The sequence below is a fragment of the Gymnogyps californianus genome, chromosome 7, assembly GCF_018139145.2.
Source record: "Gymnogyps californianus isolate 813 chromosome 7, ASM1813914v2, whole genome shotgun sequence".
In the NCBI taxonomy this organism is placed as follows: Eukaryota; Metazoa; Chordata; class Aves; order Accipitriformes; family Cathartidae; genus Gymnogyps; species Gymnogyps californianus.
The window spans coordinates 19,356,435-19,372,132 of NC_059477.1; the positions used below are offsets into that span (position 1 = coordinate 19,356,435).

Consider the following 15,698-nt stretch of genomic DNA (forward strand, 5'->3'; position numbering starts at 1 on the left):
TCAAGGGGAGCTCTAATATTTGTCATCTTTAACTAAATGAAATCACAGATACTTTTACATGTGGATTTTATTATATGAATTGGTTTATAAGCCTGCTATTTAACATGATTATATGAATTACGAACTGTGATTTTGTTTCTTTTATAATCTCTGTAGAGCTTGCCATTATTTTTACATGTCTATGTCTGGCATTATGCACCTTTGAAATTGTGCCAGAAATATTTATTGTCCTATTTCTGGCATTCTGGGACTCCGTGGTTCCGTTTGGTTTCCAAGCAGAACAAAGCTTATTAGCAGATCCAGTTCTCAGTACTTTGCTGAAAACAATTTTATATGTAAATTTAATACTTCATTAAAGTAGGCTCTTGTAACAATCAGGAGTATGTATGAAATGCATTTAATGTAGGTAATGTTCTATCTACCATTTTGAGCAGTTATCAAAAGCAAAATATATGTACTAATTAGAGCTTTCCTTCTCATTGCCTGTCTCCTCCAGCTTGACTAATAAGAAAGCACTAAAACGCAGTCAGGTTGAATAGAAATGGGATACCGTTCCCGCACTTGTCTGTGCTCTGCACACACACGCAGCGCCCTGGAAGGGAGGCTTGCTGCAGTAAGAACAGCACATTCTCATTTGCCCCTTGAATCACATTTGCTTGGTTCCAAATTCCATTATTCTTCATCAAGTAAAAATCCTCTTAAGGTCAACAGGAGTTTCATTCAAATTACTTCATAATTTGGCCCTCATTTTGTTGGGTTAGTTCCCACTTTGCCCAGTAGGCACAACCATATTAAAAAGGCTATTGGAAAGTATTCTTTATTTTATTTAGCTTCAAGGAAATAGATGTTAATAAAACTTAAGGATGTACTTATGCATTTATTAAAGAGGAGGAATCCTGTTGAATCAAACCCCTAATTTGTTTAAAGAGCAAACTGCTCCAGGAAGCAAAAATAATATAGCTGACTTAGGTATTAGTACAGCTCAAATACTTTCAGTGAGAATAATCATGCTTTCATTTGGAGACTAGGGAAAATTGATTTAGTACGTTTTTTTACAGAACATTGAGTTATTGTTTACACAGTCATTTTTCTAACTGTAAACATATATTACTTATTATAACCATTAAAGAGTCAGAAGCTTGAAGTCATGCCCATCAGGGAAGGGAATGTACTTATATGTGTATAATAACTGCTTCTAAAACTTCATATATGATTTGAAGCATAACTTATTTCAAATAGAGGCAAAACTATGTTTCTGCTTCTCATGTGACAATTTCATACTAGGCTTCTTCTGTTTGTTCATGAGATGTTAATGACAGAAAAAATACATGCATTTCAGTGTTTTATAAGAAATCACTTTCCCAATTCATTGTGCCACAAAAATAATCCAAAGTTTAACTACGTTCCTAAACATCCTGTCAGAGATTTATAGTACTTAAATGAAGATAAGACTGCCATTCCTGTTTTAAACTTGATGGTCTTTGAAGTATGGAAAAGTTCACACTCTAGGGTATCAACCAAGAGGTTTAAGACACTAAGATTTTTTTTTATTTAAAGCTTGTAAATGTTTAAATTTTTGCCACAGAACAATAACCACCAAAATAAGCATAGTAATAATAATAGTAACAATTGTAATAATAATTAACAGCAATAGTAATATAGCAATAACAACAGTACCAGTAATAGCAACAGTGACAGATAGCAATGGCAATAGCAATAGCAGGTAATAGTAATAATAGTATTAGTAATAACAATAATAATTATTATTAATCAAAAGCAAAGGTCTTAATCACAACAAGAATATTTTATGGAATGGAAAAGTTGATCTTGGCTTTTTCTGATGATTTTATGCAACTGTTAAAAGATTTTTATATGAGCCATTCACTTGAAATGATACCTTTTGACCTGATGGATTATATATTTCTTTTTGAGGTAATAATTTATCAGGAAGAGTCAGATGCAAAGGACTTCATGAAAGTGCTGGAGCATTCAAATGCCCTGCATGATAAAATACCAAAAAGTTCAGGGAATTAGAGGCAACTGTAAGAACACAGACATCTGACACTCCAAATATTACAGTTGGATCAGAACATCAAAAGAAGCATATACTATTACATATAAAAAATTAAATCAAAGCCATGATATCTTCCTCCCTGCTGTTGTTGCAGAGCGCATTTCTAAAGCACATCTTGCCAAAATATGTCACTGAAGTCACCCTACCTCAGGAGCGCCACCTTTTTTGTGTACTCTGAAATGATTCAAATGTCACGACTTATTTGATTAATCCATTTTTAAGCCTTTCTTGCAGCTTCCAATTTATACCTGCCTTATGGCTTCAGGCCTCAACGCTTTCTAGCTCACCAGTTCCCTCTACAAGGGCTCTACCAGTTCCTTGTAATCTGAAAAATTTTCTCTAGCTCTTTTCCCAGTCCTAACTGAAACTTGCAACAAAACAAGACAAGAAAATAGTCTGGAGTCATCACAGTCAGTCGTGTCAGTTAAGAGTAAGGTGCAGGTTTGATGTAACTTTTACTACAGATATGCCCACACAAGGAAGTTATTAATTACATATGCATTTTCTTGCATTGGTAAAAATATAATGTTCCTATATTACTTTATCAAATATATTATAAACTTTGGTTTTTGACCAAAGCTGACTTACACAGGACATTCACAAATGTGTGTTAATTACTATGTATTTGTCATTTATGAAATGCCAGCATGCACTCATTCTGTTCAAGATGCAGAGGAAACAGAGTCCAGGCCTCGAGACACACGATCCATTGTTTGCTCAATTCAGTTTTGGCTTACGCTAACACCACTTGCTGCAGTACGTTCAGCTGAGGATGGGATGTAAGGATGCTGCAGCAACCTAAATGTTGACACCAACCCCATTCCACCAGTGGTGGTAGAGTAGCTTTGCAGCTGGAGAGCAGAGCCATCGCGAGGGGTGCCTGGACTGTGTCCCTAACAGCTCTGGCTTGCTTTAATCACTGAGGAACGGGGCACGAGGAAGTGGCCTGAAGTGAAGCTGTGCTCTTGAGGAATCCCCTGTGGTGTACAGCAAGGAGCACAGAACAGCTAACTGAAACAGTAGCTGGGGCACAGTACCCTAGTTTTGGTCTGAGTAATGCAGCACACAGCAGCACTTAATTTCCAAACTGCATTGGCTAACAGCGTGGTGAAAAAACTGGTGAGATGGCAGCACACACAGACCATAGTCAATAGTGGTACGGGCAGTGGAGTTTATGATCTTAAAGCTATCTACGTACCTTCATTTGCTGCAATCACATCTCCATGTGCAATGTAAACAATGGTTCAGTTTCAGCATCTAAAATTTCCCAGCATCTAAATCAGTTAAACTACATGGCCTCACTAGCCAGCGAAGTCCAAAAGGGTCTACTTTAAGGGAATGCTGAACATACCTTGGAAGCCTAAATAAAAAACCTCAAGTAAACATAAATTAGCAACACTAAGCTTCTCTTAACCAGATAGAATTTTCCTAAGGATGTATAGACCCATATATTTATTTAGAAAAATAAATTGGACTACTAGGCTACATATATTGCTAACATATATCAGTGTTAGAAATGTTACCATGTAAAAACTCTTCTTGAAGGCAAAACAGTCTTAGGGTATGAGACCAAAACATTTTAAAAGAAGTTTATTACTCACTGTTCAGTGTTCTGCATATAGAGGGACCAAAAATGCTAAATGCTATCTATGATGCTGGTGAAAATTCTGAAGATGTACTCTGCTGTTAGAGTCGTTACACAGAATTAGGTTAAACACCAATCCCACTGATAATGAAGGATTTTGAAGGGAATTTATTTAGAGTGTTAAATACTCTGTAGGGGGCAGTTTTGAACCAGATTAATGAAAATTTTAAGCTGACTGATTCAAAGTTATGGTTTTATACTCAGTTTTATTATCCTCACCAGCTACACGGGCATCATTTCTTCTTTTAGGTAGATCATGGCTCTGAAGCAAACAGGTAGCTGCGTGCTATCATATAACATCACTTAGCTGAGAGACTTATCTGCACGTAAAGTTCAATAATGGTAGCTAACAATAGTTTTTTAAAACTACCAGTTAGATAGATTCACAATTGTATAGCAGTGATTAGAACTTCATGGAGGCGGCTTGCATAAAAAACAGTTCTGCAACAGGGCCCAAGGACAGAAGTAGAGTCTGGGATCTCCCTCACAATTCTGGTTCAGCCCTGAATCAGGGCTGGATTTTGTGGTGACTTGAAAATGTTTATGACGATTCTGGAAAAAAAAGGGGAGAAGCTTCTTGGAGATGCCAGTATTGGCTGCAGCATTTCAAAAAGCCTTCAAATATGGTATTGTCATTATTTGGGTTTATTTTAAGTGAATACTATGCTAGACCATGGAAAAAGACGTCAGTACACTTAAATATGTTAGCTTAAAAATGAAGATTTAAATCAGCTTCTCGCCAGCAACATACCACTTTGAAGTATCAAAACCAGGAGTGGACCACAGCTGTATTTCATCTGAAAGCAAAAAGGAAGACATCCTCTCAGCACAGGGATAGTCATTGCTACACAGATTTAAGTAGAAGTGGCTCTAGAGTGCAAGCTGAGGAGGAGAGGCTCAGTCACTGAGTTTTTCCACTTGGAAAGGAAGGAACAGTCTACATCTCAATGAGGAAAATAAAGCTGTAGATGTAGGTGACCTCTGTAATCAATAGCAGAGCATTTCTAGTGTAGTCAGTGGCTCTGCATTGACTGCCATTTGCTTTGAATGAACTTACTTGAAGCCCATTCTAGACCATGATTCACAGCAAAAGTTGTTACTTAGCTGATATTGTAACTAGCTAATAATGTAGAGCAACAAGATTCAGTCTGAATGCTGGCAGAAGCTAAAAGGATTAATTTCCCAATGTCAAAACTAAGAATGAATGCCTGGCAGATGATCAGACTCAGCAGCTCTAATACTTAAAGCTGGAAGCCGATTGTATTACCTGGAAAGGTGGTGGGATATCTTGTTTGTCCTCCCCTGGCCTAAAAGTCTTGCCTATTCTGTTTAGATTTGAATTCTTTTTAAAATTGATGTACTGGGTCTGGCTGGGATGGAGTTGATTTTCTTCATAGCAGCCCATATGCTGCTGTGTTTTGGATTCCGTAACTAAAACAGCACTGATAACAGCAATGTTTTGCCCATTGCTGAACAGTACTTGCACAGTGTCACGGCTTTCTCTTTTTCATGCTCTGCTCCCTTAGTGCATAGGCTGGGGGTGGGCAAGAAGTTGGGAGGGGAAACAGCCAGGACAGCAGACCCAAACTGATCAAAGGGATATTCCATACCATATAACATCGTGCTCAGCAATAAAACTGGGGCAGCAGAATAAGGTGGTGTGTGGGGGGTTGTCTTGCAGGGTAGACAATTGCTCAAAGACTGGCTGGGCGTCGGTCTGCTTGTGGGAGTTGGCGAATTATTTCCCTTGCATCACTTTTTTCTTTCCTTCATTTACTAAACTCTCTTTTAACCCAACCAACAAGCTTTCTTACTTTTACTCTTCCTAGTCTCTTCCCCATCCCGCTGAGGGGGAGTGAGCAGTAGGCTGTGTGGGTGTTTACCTGCTGGCCAGGGTCAACCCACCATGATTGGAAAACCCCCAACATTTATAGGCTGTGTTATGATGCATTGTTACATAACGAGTTCAACAATGCAGGGTCAGCTGAAGGTATATAGCTTCTGCATAGGAATTTCTACTTCAGGGCACTCTGAAGGACTTCCTCCACATCTGTGCACATGCTCCCACTTGTGTACCCGTAGTGGTAAAACTGCTGAGCAGGTCACTGAAGACCTTATGAGAAAGACAGTGCAAACAGAGCAACTATTTTCTGTTCCTCAGTCCTCTCGGCACAGGACAGGTGATGATGGGTGTCAGCCAAGAAAGGACACCATGTAAGAAAACTGATAAAGTAGTGCACCAAGAGAGAGGGCACTGTTATTACAGCAATGTAAATTAAAGAAACATAGAGTGCTGCTTCTCTCCAAATAAGCTCAACGGCTGCCTACGGGAATGACAGGGCCAGTGAGAGCAGCCGTCTTCTGTGACCCTGAGGCGACTCCAGCGCCTGCCGCAGAGAAAACGCATCCAGCACAGCGTCTGTCAGCACCTGCTTCATTGGCAGAGGCTGAACACCAGTGTCAGGAGGCTGCTGCAAACCTTCACACCACAGTTTGACCCTCGCGTTCCCAGGTTTCAGCTTCAAAACACTGGTTTTTTTTGTAAATAAGTATCAGAGAGAGCAGCAGGAGGACGGGCTCGGCCTCCCCGGCCTCCCCAGCCCCGCCGGCGGTGGCGGCGAGACGGCGGTGATCGCCTCCGACACCCGCCCGCTTCGAGTTGGCTCGGCACAGCCCCCCGGGGTACCGTGCTGAGGCACGGCTGGGAACTGCCACACCGCCCCGCCGCCCGCCGCGCCTCGGCCGTCGCCCAGCCCCTCCCACAACGGTCCGGCCCCTCCCTCGTTCCAGCGCACCCCGCGGCAGCCAGGCGCTGATTGGCTGCCGGGGCCGCGCGGGGCCTGATGGGAGCGCCGCCCCAGCGGCCGGGCCCCTCCTTCGGCGGGCGGCGGCGGAGGCGGCGGGATGCGCGGCCCGGCCCGCGGCAGGTATGTTCTGGCGGGGGAGGAGCGGCCCGGCCCTGAGCGACTCCGCGGTAGGGACTGGCTCCGCCGTGGGCGGGGCGGCGGGAGAGGGGCGCCTGGCGCCGCCCGTGAGGCGGCTCGGGCCCCGCGTCCCCGGGGGCCGAAGCGGAGCAGGGCGGGCGGCCGGTGCCCCCGCCCTCTCCCGCCTCGCCGCGGGCAGCCGGGCGGCTGCTGGGGAGCGGGGCGGCGGCGGGCCGGGGCGCAGCCTCGGAAGAGGAAGTCATCGGGTGCGGGGAGGGGCCGGCGGGCGCCTTCCCCCCTCCGCCCGGGAGCAGGGGGGGCGGCGGAGCAGTGGGGTTTTCCCGGCTGACCGGGCGGCTGGGCGGAAAGGCAGGCGCCGGGAGCCGAAGCTGGTCTCTGCCGCCGTCCTCCCTGCCCGCGGGCCCTCGGGCTCGCTCCCCGGGCCGCTGGCGGCCTCTCTCGCAGGCTTCAAAACAAGCGCCTGACCCACCCACTCCTTGCTCCATCGCTTTGGGGTCTCTTGTGTGGGAACTAATTTGTCTCTTTAATTAAGGCTTTACAAGGCATAGGACCTCCACAGGATGCTTCCAAACAGAAACAGCTGAAAATGAAGGTTAAATTGAAGAAAATTCAGTATTTTGTTTTAACTGGGAGGTTCTAGGACAGGCTAGCAGTAGGTGGTGGGTGATGCTCCTGGTATTGTTTTGCTTGTTTCCTTGTCCACGGTGCTCATAGCTGGAGAAACTTTTTATGGTTACTGTGGAAGTTTCTGAGGTCAGTAAGTTGTGGGAGAATATGAATGTTGGATGGAAACTTTGTGAGCAGAACTGGAGATTCAATTTGAAAGGTAGAACTTGTGTTCTTTGTAATGGTAAATATCTGAAAATATTTACATAAAATGAAGTCACTAAGTTTACAAAAAACCTCATTTGAAGAGCATTTCCCCCTTCCTTCAGGGGAAAGGTCTATATGTCTGTACACAAAGCCTTGATTTCAAGTTTCTGCCTTCCTTTTTTCTTTTAATATGACTTGTCTTGATGTTGTTCAGTCTTGAATTTCAACATGTCAGTTATTAAAATTTATGTTGGAGAGTGATTTTTTTTTGAGAGCTTTTCATCTTAAAACATCAACAGCAAGCTTGAAGTTTGAGACTGACTTGATAAAAGTGTAATGAGATCATCAAACTTTTCTCCATCTGGATGAATAGATTGGTAGATGACTTCTGTAATTGTGCATGATTCATCCCTCTTTCAAAAGAGAAACTTTTTCTGCACTGGTACTCTTACTGTAGCACGTTTGCTTTGCTTTTTACTAATTAAATTGCATATTTTTGGGGTAGAGGAGATGCTATCAGAAAATTTTTATATTTTTTGAGAGTCGGGTGATAAAATTGGTAATAGTGTTTTCTTAAGCTTCTACATTAAGTGTTTTTTAACATTTCTGTTGTCTATTTTAAGCCTAGGACTAGGAAATGTTGCAGCTATCTTATTTGTATATTAAATCAGTGATAAAGTTTGTGGAAATAAGTCCAATTGCAGCAGTCCTCAGTGAGTGGAAAGGGCAGCTCTGTGCTAAGGAAATGCGGTCTTCAGAAGGAAAAAGTGCTGTGCAATAATTTGATGGTTAGAGCATGGGAAGGAATGAGACTTGTGGAAGGAGGACTCTTGCCATGAACAGTACGATATTAGTGGTAGGTATGTAGAGTGGCCCATGAGTAGGAAGGGGGAGAGTTTGAAGCAGTTGAAGACAATTTGTGTTGTCATGTCAAAAAGAAGAGAAGAAAGGAAGGAAACCATCTGAGGCACTCCATAGAAACCATAGAAAATTCTCCATCTCCTAACTAAGGATTCAGTGACTAAACTGTAAATGTGAATCTAGTGGCCCTAATCCCTTGATACCTCTTTGGGGAAGGGTTTTGGTACTATTACTGACTTGCAGAGCAGTATACGTAAAGCCCGTCAGCATCATAGTTCATGTAAAATTATGCGCATGGTGACACTTGTCAAACCTGTTTCTCTTCCAGGTATTTGCCAGATATTTTAAAAAACACATGTAGAGATAGCATTGTGAATGTGTTATTGACAAAGATCGGTGTCACCAATGGCTCACGGATAACCTGTGCCCAAAAGATCCTCTAACGCTTCTACTGCAGAGGTTCTCAAACTATGGCCTGAAGGAAAATGGCACACAAAAAGACCATGTGAGCATCTCCATGTCTCTGTATGCCCGCAACTGAGAGCTACTGTTGCTCCTAACAGCAGTGGCGATGCTAGGGAAGCAGACTAGATTTGGGAACCTTGTGCTAAGTTTACAAACTTCTTGATTGGCTATTTGACATAGCTTTCATATTGTTTTGCAATAAAGATACTATCTGTCTCTGTAGAAATATTTGTGAAGGTGTCTGCTCAGATCTACTGCAATACCCGTCGTGCAACTTGCCTGTAACTGCAAAGTGACAATTGTATAAAACTCTCAGTGTTAGATTTTGTGTTTGAAAAATAAAAATATTGCTGCTGTTTTACTAAGGTGAATTGCTGTAGTAGTGATTATTTTGAGAATTTACTCAAGACTCCAAGGGGTAGTTGTGCTTTTTCTGCAGCTCACCCCTTTGTGCTAGTAATTTGGCAGCAGCAGAGCTAATTTGTCCATCTGTTCTAGCTTCATTTTGGCAGCATTTCAAATACAGATTTCCTTATCTTTACGGATTGGTTTTTGAAATCATAGGGCCTATCGTTCTGGATTCTGAAGTCTTTGGCTTTCTTGAAAGGTGAAGAGGTTACCATACTACAGTAGTGTTCGTGCTAGTGAGCAATGTGCATCCTGTATTATATTAATTTGTTCTGACAGCCTCAGACAATTTGGAAACAAATTTCGATTGAGATTAGGTTTCTTTATATTTCAATTTTTGACCAAAGGTAACTTAATAAACAAGATGATAATCACGTATATTTCTGCCTAACTGGATCAGTGCTTTGTTTTAATAAGTCTTACTGTTTCATTCCAGAGTTAAAAAGATTTGAGCACTAGTTGGGATTGAGCATTAGTTTACTGTTGGGGTTGATATGAACCGATCACTTTTTCGTTCACTGGGTAGTAACTTGTAAGTTAAGTGACTGGAGAGAAATTCTGCCGTCCTAAGGTTCAAAGTCAATTGATTCCAACTACCTGCTGATGGAAAGTTGCTACACTTATTTCAGGAACCTAGACCTAGATGATCAAATTTGTGCTGTTCATGGGTTCCAGGTTTGTGTAGGGTGAGGTGAGCTGCTTTTGCACCTTTGGAATTGCTTTAGGGCCCTTTGTGCCGGTGACTGCATTGTGTGTTGTGTGCAGGGAACACCTGCCGATGTAGTGCTTTCCTAGAGCAAGTGAAATCTCTTTGAAACTGATCATACAAAGGAAGAACAATAGTGCTATCCAATATGTTCTTGTTGATGAGAGCATGAAGAGGGAGTAGACTTATTGGAGATGAACTTTCTCACGAATAGTAGGATGTTAATGCTGGATGCCTGGAGTGACAGCTGAAAAGGAACATTGAGTTATGCTTATGAGCAGCAGAGGAAATAATTGGATATCAGTTTCTTAAATAATCCTGCTTAATAATAAGTTTTAAAAATTGTTTTTCTGCTGGAGGATTTTGGTGGCTTTTTTAGCAGTTATTTTGTGCCTCTGTTTTTGAGGACTCCTCTCTGGTTAAATATTTCCAAAGTAAAAATAAGTTTGGCCACATCAAGGCTGATCAACTGACTTACAAGATGGCCTATGAAACGGAAGACTGAATTTTAAAATAACGTATAGGTAGATAACTAGGCAGTGGCTTTACGCGGTATTTTGATTCCTTTAGATACTGGAATAAATTTGTGAATCTTGGACTACACTGTTAGATTGCTCCTAAGTGCTTAATGCTTCACTTCTAGCTGTGAATTCTTGTAGAAGATTGAGAGTTCTGCCAGCATTTGTCCACAATAGAAGATGGGTGGATTAATTTCAAGATGGAGGGTAAGTAAAATTGTGTAACAATATAATAATCTTTAGTCTAGAAGATGGAATTACGCAGGACATGTTTCTTAATGCCTGTTGGTTGACTGTTAATGCTGGTTAAATGTTAGTGCTAAACTTTTCCCATTAATAGAAAAGTCACTTAAAAGTCCAGTAGTGAGACATAATGACTAAAAATATTCTCTGCCAAATCCCTAAACTGTGAAACTGTGTGGCTGTCCTTTATTTCCTTTGCAGTACTAGGCCTGGCACTGGTTTGGTTAACTTAGAAAAATACAGTTTTAACTCTTTCTGTAAATCTAAATAGTTTTGTGGTGCTTCATCGGGATAGATACAGCAGCATCTGTGATGTGAAAGATTGGTGGCTATTTTAGGTCAAAATGAATACATGCAGAATATCATTCTGTGTCTGTTCTAACAAATATTTTGGTAGCTACTTATACCTATACAAATCTTTCTTCCTAACTGTTTTTATTGGCTTGTATATTATTGAATGGTGTACTGAGTTTATGGGGAAGAGGCATGAGGTTTTTGACGACTCTCCTGGCAGGAGGTGTGAGCTGTTCGAGTCTAGGTTTGCCTTTGCATATTATCAATTGGTTTCAGAGCCTCCCATACAAAACTCCTTTAAAGGCAAAAGTTTAGGTGAAATGTCAGTTTTGTGTAATAGAAGGAAACTCACTTTCATGGTGATGCAATGTGGGCTGTGGTTTTTGAATTTGTGGCCTGAAGGGTGGGGGAAGATAGTGGCTTTATACTTCTCAGAAATTAGGAAAGATTCCTAGAAGGTGAATTCCAAGTTGCTCCTAAGGGGAGTTTTACTGGAGATGATAACACTTATTTGCAGTTGCTTATCATTTATTTAGAGCATGTATCTGTGTGGAATGAATAGTAATAAAAAGCTTAAGTTCTCAGGTTAGGGCTTCCTGTATATATTCTCTTTGTTTTGCCTATTCCCTCCACTCATCAGTTCTCTCCTTGTTTTACTTCCCACCCACACATCCATTATTGCTGTACATGCATTATAGGTTTTCATCTTTTGTGGTGTAGGAGAGGAGCCTCCAGTTAATAGTAATACCAACTGTAAAATAGTGATTCATTACAGTCCCTTCTATTTGTCACTATTAAAGTAGGAAAACTTCTTACCTTTATGTAAAATAGATAATATATTAATCTATTATGAATGTCTCTGTTAGGAAACTGTTAATGTACAGTAATCCTCAAAATATTGACTTTTTCTTAGTGAGATTAACATCTTTGTTCTTTCTCTTGTAAGCAGGCAAAGCCTTCCACTGTAGAAGTATTAGAAAAAATTGATAAGGTATGTATTTGCTTTTTGGTGTTTTGTTTGTTTGTTGTTTAGAAATATGCATCCTTTTTGCTGGCAATGTATTTCTTTCACATTAGGTAAAATACTGTCATGGAATTTTAAATTATTTTGATAATTATTCCAGTTGGATATACTAGAGACTCTGAGTTTCAGATGGTCTGGTACCTTTTCTCCCCTTAGTATTAGTCATTAAAAAAACCCAAACAACATACCGTATAGTAGTGAGAAACTACAGTTTAAATATTTATTTAGAGAGCCTGAAATGGGAATGAATGTGAAGTTGACTTGATTACACAATTTAATTGTAACTAATGGTTAAACTCCCATGTAATGGAAAATGTCACTAATGCAAAGTTCCATTCATCAGGCTCATTAGAAAAGCTTCAATGTATGGTTTTAAGTGTAAGAGTTGTAACTGTAGCAGTAGTAAGTAAGGTCAGGGGCAGAATAACTGAATAGATGGTTCAGTAATCAATTGTGATTTTAGCCAGCATTTGTGACAGATATCTGTACTCTATGGGGAAATTAACTGTTTTGAAATATGCTGTTGATATTTTTTGTTTTGCTTTTAATGAAAGTGTGAGTACTCCTGTTGTCACTTGAACAGTCAAAATGGTAACATGGCAGAGCATTGCTTGATCACTTATTAATATGCCAAAAGCATCATTCAGATGTTCAGGATTTCACTCTTAATGTGAGGAAAATACTGAAATGAAAACGTGAAATGATGGAGAGGTTTCAGCAATTTCCCATGTTAGTAGAAAAGTATTAGAAGCATTTGAAATTCCACAGTGCCTGATGAAAGTTTCAGGATGCGAAGTATGGTTGGTAGTGATTTATGTGATCGTAAAGACTGCCATTCATAAGATATTAGCATTTTCCACTTGTCCCAAATATACTAACACATTACAAATAGGAAAAAGTGCTGATTTGTAATATTTCTTCCCAATAGCGATTTGTTACTGCTAATACAGTGCGAGTGGCCCATATCATAACTTTAATAGTGTGATGTATTTATGCTATGAAAGTTATCTTTGGGCAAATATTGTCATTTATCAAAAAGCTGCTTGACTTTTCTAATCAAGTATCAAATTGATATGGCTAATTTTAGCAAACACTTAAAGGCAGCTTAGTAAAACCACCTACTAATTTCACTAATAAGGTTGAACCCTATTTATTTACAGGAAATACAGACATTAGAAGAATTTAGAGAAAAAAATCAGAGGCTACAGAAACTATGGGTTGGAAGGCTGCTTCTCTACTCTTCACTTCTTTACCTTGTCACCTGCTTAATTGTATATTTGTGGTGTCTTCCTGATGAATGGATGGCAAGGTTGATTATGACACTTCCATTTTTTGCGTTTCCGTTGATGTAAGTAAATGTGCCTTTTTTTTTCCTAACTGCTGTCTCTTTGGTAAAAGGAGACGGAAAATACATCTCAGCAGGGGTTTGGGTTTGCTTTTGACAATCCTTGAGTTGTCATAACTTGCTGAATTTTTTCTTTTAAAATAAATCCAGGTAGTGAGGCAGATGTTTTCTTTGAGGGAAATGTCTCTCATGGGTCTGGGTTTAGTGTAGAACTAAGTCTTACCATCAAAAGATGTTAGCATCTAAAGTTACTTGGCTTATCAAAATTATACTGGGGCTAGAGGGAGACCTGTATCTGAACAGCTCCAAGGTAATGTAATATAAGCAGAAGGGTTTTGTTTCTACTGCTATTTGGAAAAGTAACACTACTATGTGAAAGTGACTTAAGGTATGTTGCCTCTATGTAAAATGCAGCGTATAAAATCGGGTAAAAAAATACAGGAATGAATGGAGAAACTTACTTTTACATATTAGGTGACTGTTAATACAGAATTGACTTGAAAGGTCATCAACCTAAATATGTTGAGGACTAGTTTTACATAATTAGCCATTTTTCTGGAAAATCATTGACTATTTTCTTCAACCAGAAGATATCCTGACATCATTGGATGTGAATAGGAGAAAGTATTGTCTACTTTTTTGTTCCATGGAGCTGATTGGCTACTCATTCTCATGAGTGGCTTTTGTTTTCTAAGAAAACTGCTTTTCTAAAGATAACAAAATGCGATCCCACCTCACTAAACAGCTGCTTCCCTGCCTCCCCTTCCCCCAGATCATCAAGGAGGAGAAGCAGCCTACTGAGTATCTTCCTACCGATGGGGAGGACAGTAAATTTACTAATTTGCTAAAATTAACATCATAAATACCGTCCATATTTGTACAGCATCTTTGTATGAAAATGTGAATTGTCAGTGCCCTAGCTTTAGACTTGAAAGGCAAAGTCAGATGTAAATATTTAAGACTTTGAAAGCTTGATTAGTGCGGGTCAGCATAACATAACATGCAAGAAAAATACTTCAAGATGCTTTTTGTATGTCATACTGTGTTATACATAATGTACTAATATGCTGCTGTTATGGTATCCTGTGGAGAAGATACATGGGCAGCAATATCTTGAATGGAAAGGATTAATATACAAATTAAAGCTCAGATTAATCTTTGGCAGCAATATGAATTCTGTTCTTAAGGACAAGGATTTGAAAGTCTTTGTTAGCATGTGAAGCTTGCTCGTGCTAACAGGGAAGGCTTGTTGAAGTATTACCAGCCTCCCTTCACATAGGTGTGTTAGGATTAGTGTAGAAATGAAAACTTTTATTACTGAAGGTGATAGCTTCTAGCGCTGTGGTGTGAATTTTCACATTGGATTTTTATTCTCTAGTTTGTCCTCCAGGTCTTGGGTTTTTTTTTTTTTTGAAAGGGGGTTTCTATAAAATTCTGAATTAGGTATCGGCTTACTAACATTTAGAATTAGACTGTTGTTCTCTTATGACTTGCAACTGTTTATCTGATTTTTCTCTTAAGCTATTCCCCTTCAGCTTTTTTTGGCAGATATGAGTGGCAAGCAACTGCCAGCTTGTCTTTGTTGTCGGTCAAGAGGTGACTCCATGCTGAATGCCTGGTGCCACCCAGTAATAGCTCTAGAGATTTTTCAGCCCTAATCAAACTGGAATATGTCTGCCTTTTCTAGCTTGCAGTCAGTTACCAACTTATTTCTGCCTTAAGTCATTCCCTCAGGGTCTCAGCAAGTTACTGATGCTGGTGGAATGAGTTAAGTTCTAGGAATATATAACGTCATTAATTTTAAATGTATATTGAAATATATGAAAAATTGAAGAAATATATTAACATGTTAGAAGGATGCTCTTCTTGAAATGATCTTCATTTGAATTAGATTGTTTCATCTTGCATGTTCTGATTTTCAGAGAAATATGTTTTTATTTTGTAAAATTGGTCTGAAATGGTCTGCTATTAAACTTTCACCTCAAAGTTCTTAAAGAGGAAATGTTTTTTATTTCATGAAGTCCTACTATATATTTATTAGCTTAGAATACAGCTTTAGGTAGAAGACTCTTTATTAAACATAGAGTAAAAAAGAAATAATGCTTTTGCCTGTGTAACGTAGTCTTTAAGGCAGTTCAAACCCTGTAAAATGTTTATTTCTTTTGATACTTTATGAAGAGACACATCTTGCATTGCGTAAGCGGGCAAAGCCATCCGTATTCTTAGAGTAGTTATTACAGCACACCTTTGAACATGGAATAGAGTTAAATTTCTTTCTCTGTTTCTCTGACCTTGGATAGGTTACTCTCGCATTCCAGTTGTCTTGTCTAACTTACCTAACTCAGGTTGTATTGTTA

At 39.8% G+C, this 15,698-nt stretch overlaps 1 protein-coding gene across 4 annotated transcripts in view; it reads left to right on the forward strand.

Moving 5' to 3' along the window:
* The first annotated feature begins 6,605 nt into the window (after window positions 1-6,605).
* Window positions 6,606-15,698, forward strand: part of LNPK (lunapark, ER junction formation factor) — a 44,088-nt gene continuing 34,995 nt past the window's right edge. For 2 of the 4 annotated variants that reach the window (XM_050900334.1, XM_050900336.1), the window contains exons 1-4: window positions 6,606-6,646; window positions 10,561-10,642; window positions 11,919-11,963; window positions 13,157-13,344. In XM_050900334.1, coding sequence (XP_050756291.1) covers window positions 10,616-10,642; window positions 11,919-11,963; window positions 13,157-13,344 — 260 coding nt within the window. In that variant the 5' untranslated portion in view covers window positions 6,606-6,646; window positions 10,561-10,615. The remainder of the gene's footprint in view (window positions 6,647-10,560; window positions 10,643-11,918; window positions 11,964-13,156; window positions 13,345-15,698) is intronic. The other 2 variants (XM_050900335.1, XM_050900337.1) reach the window with 1 other exon arrangement.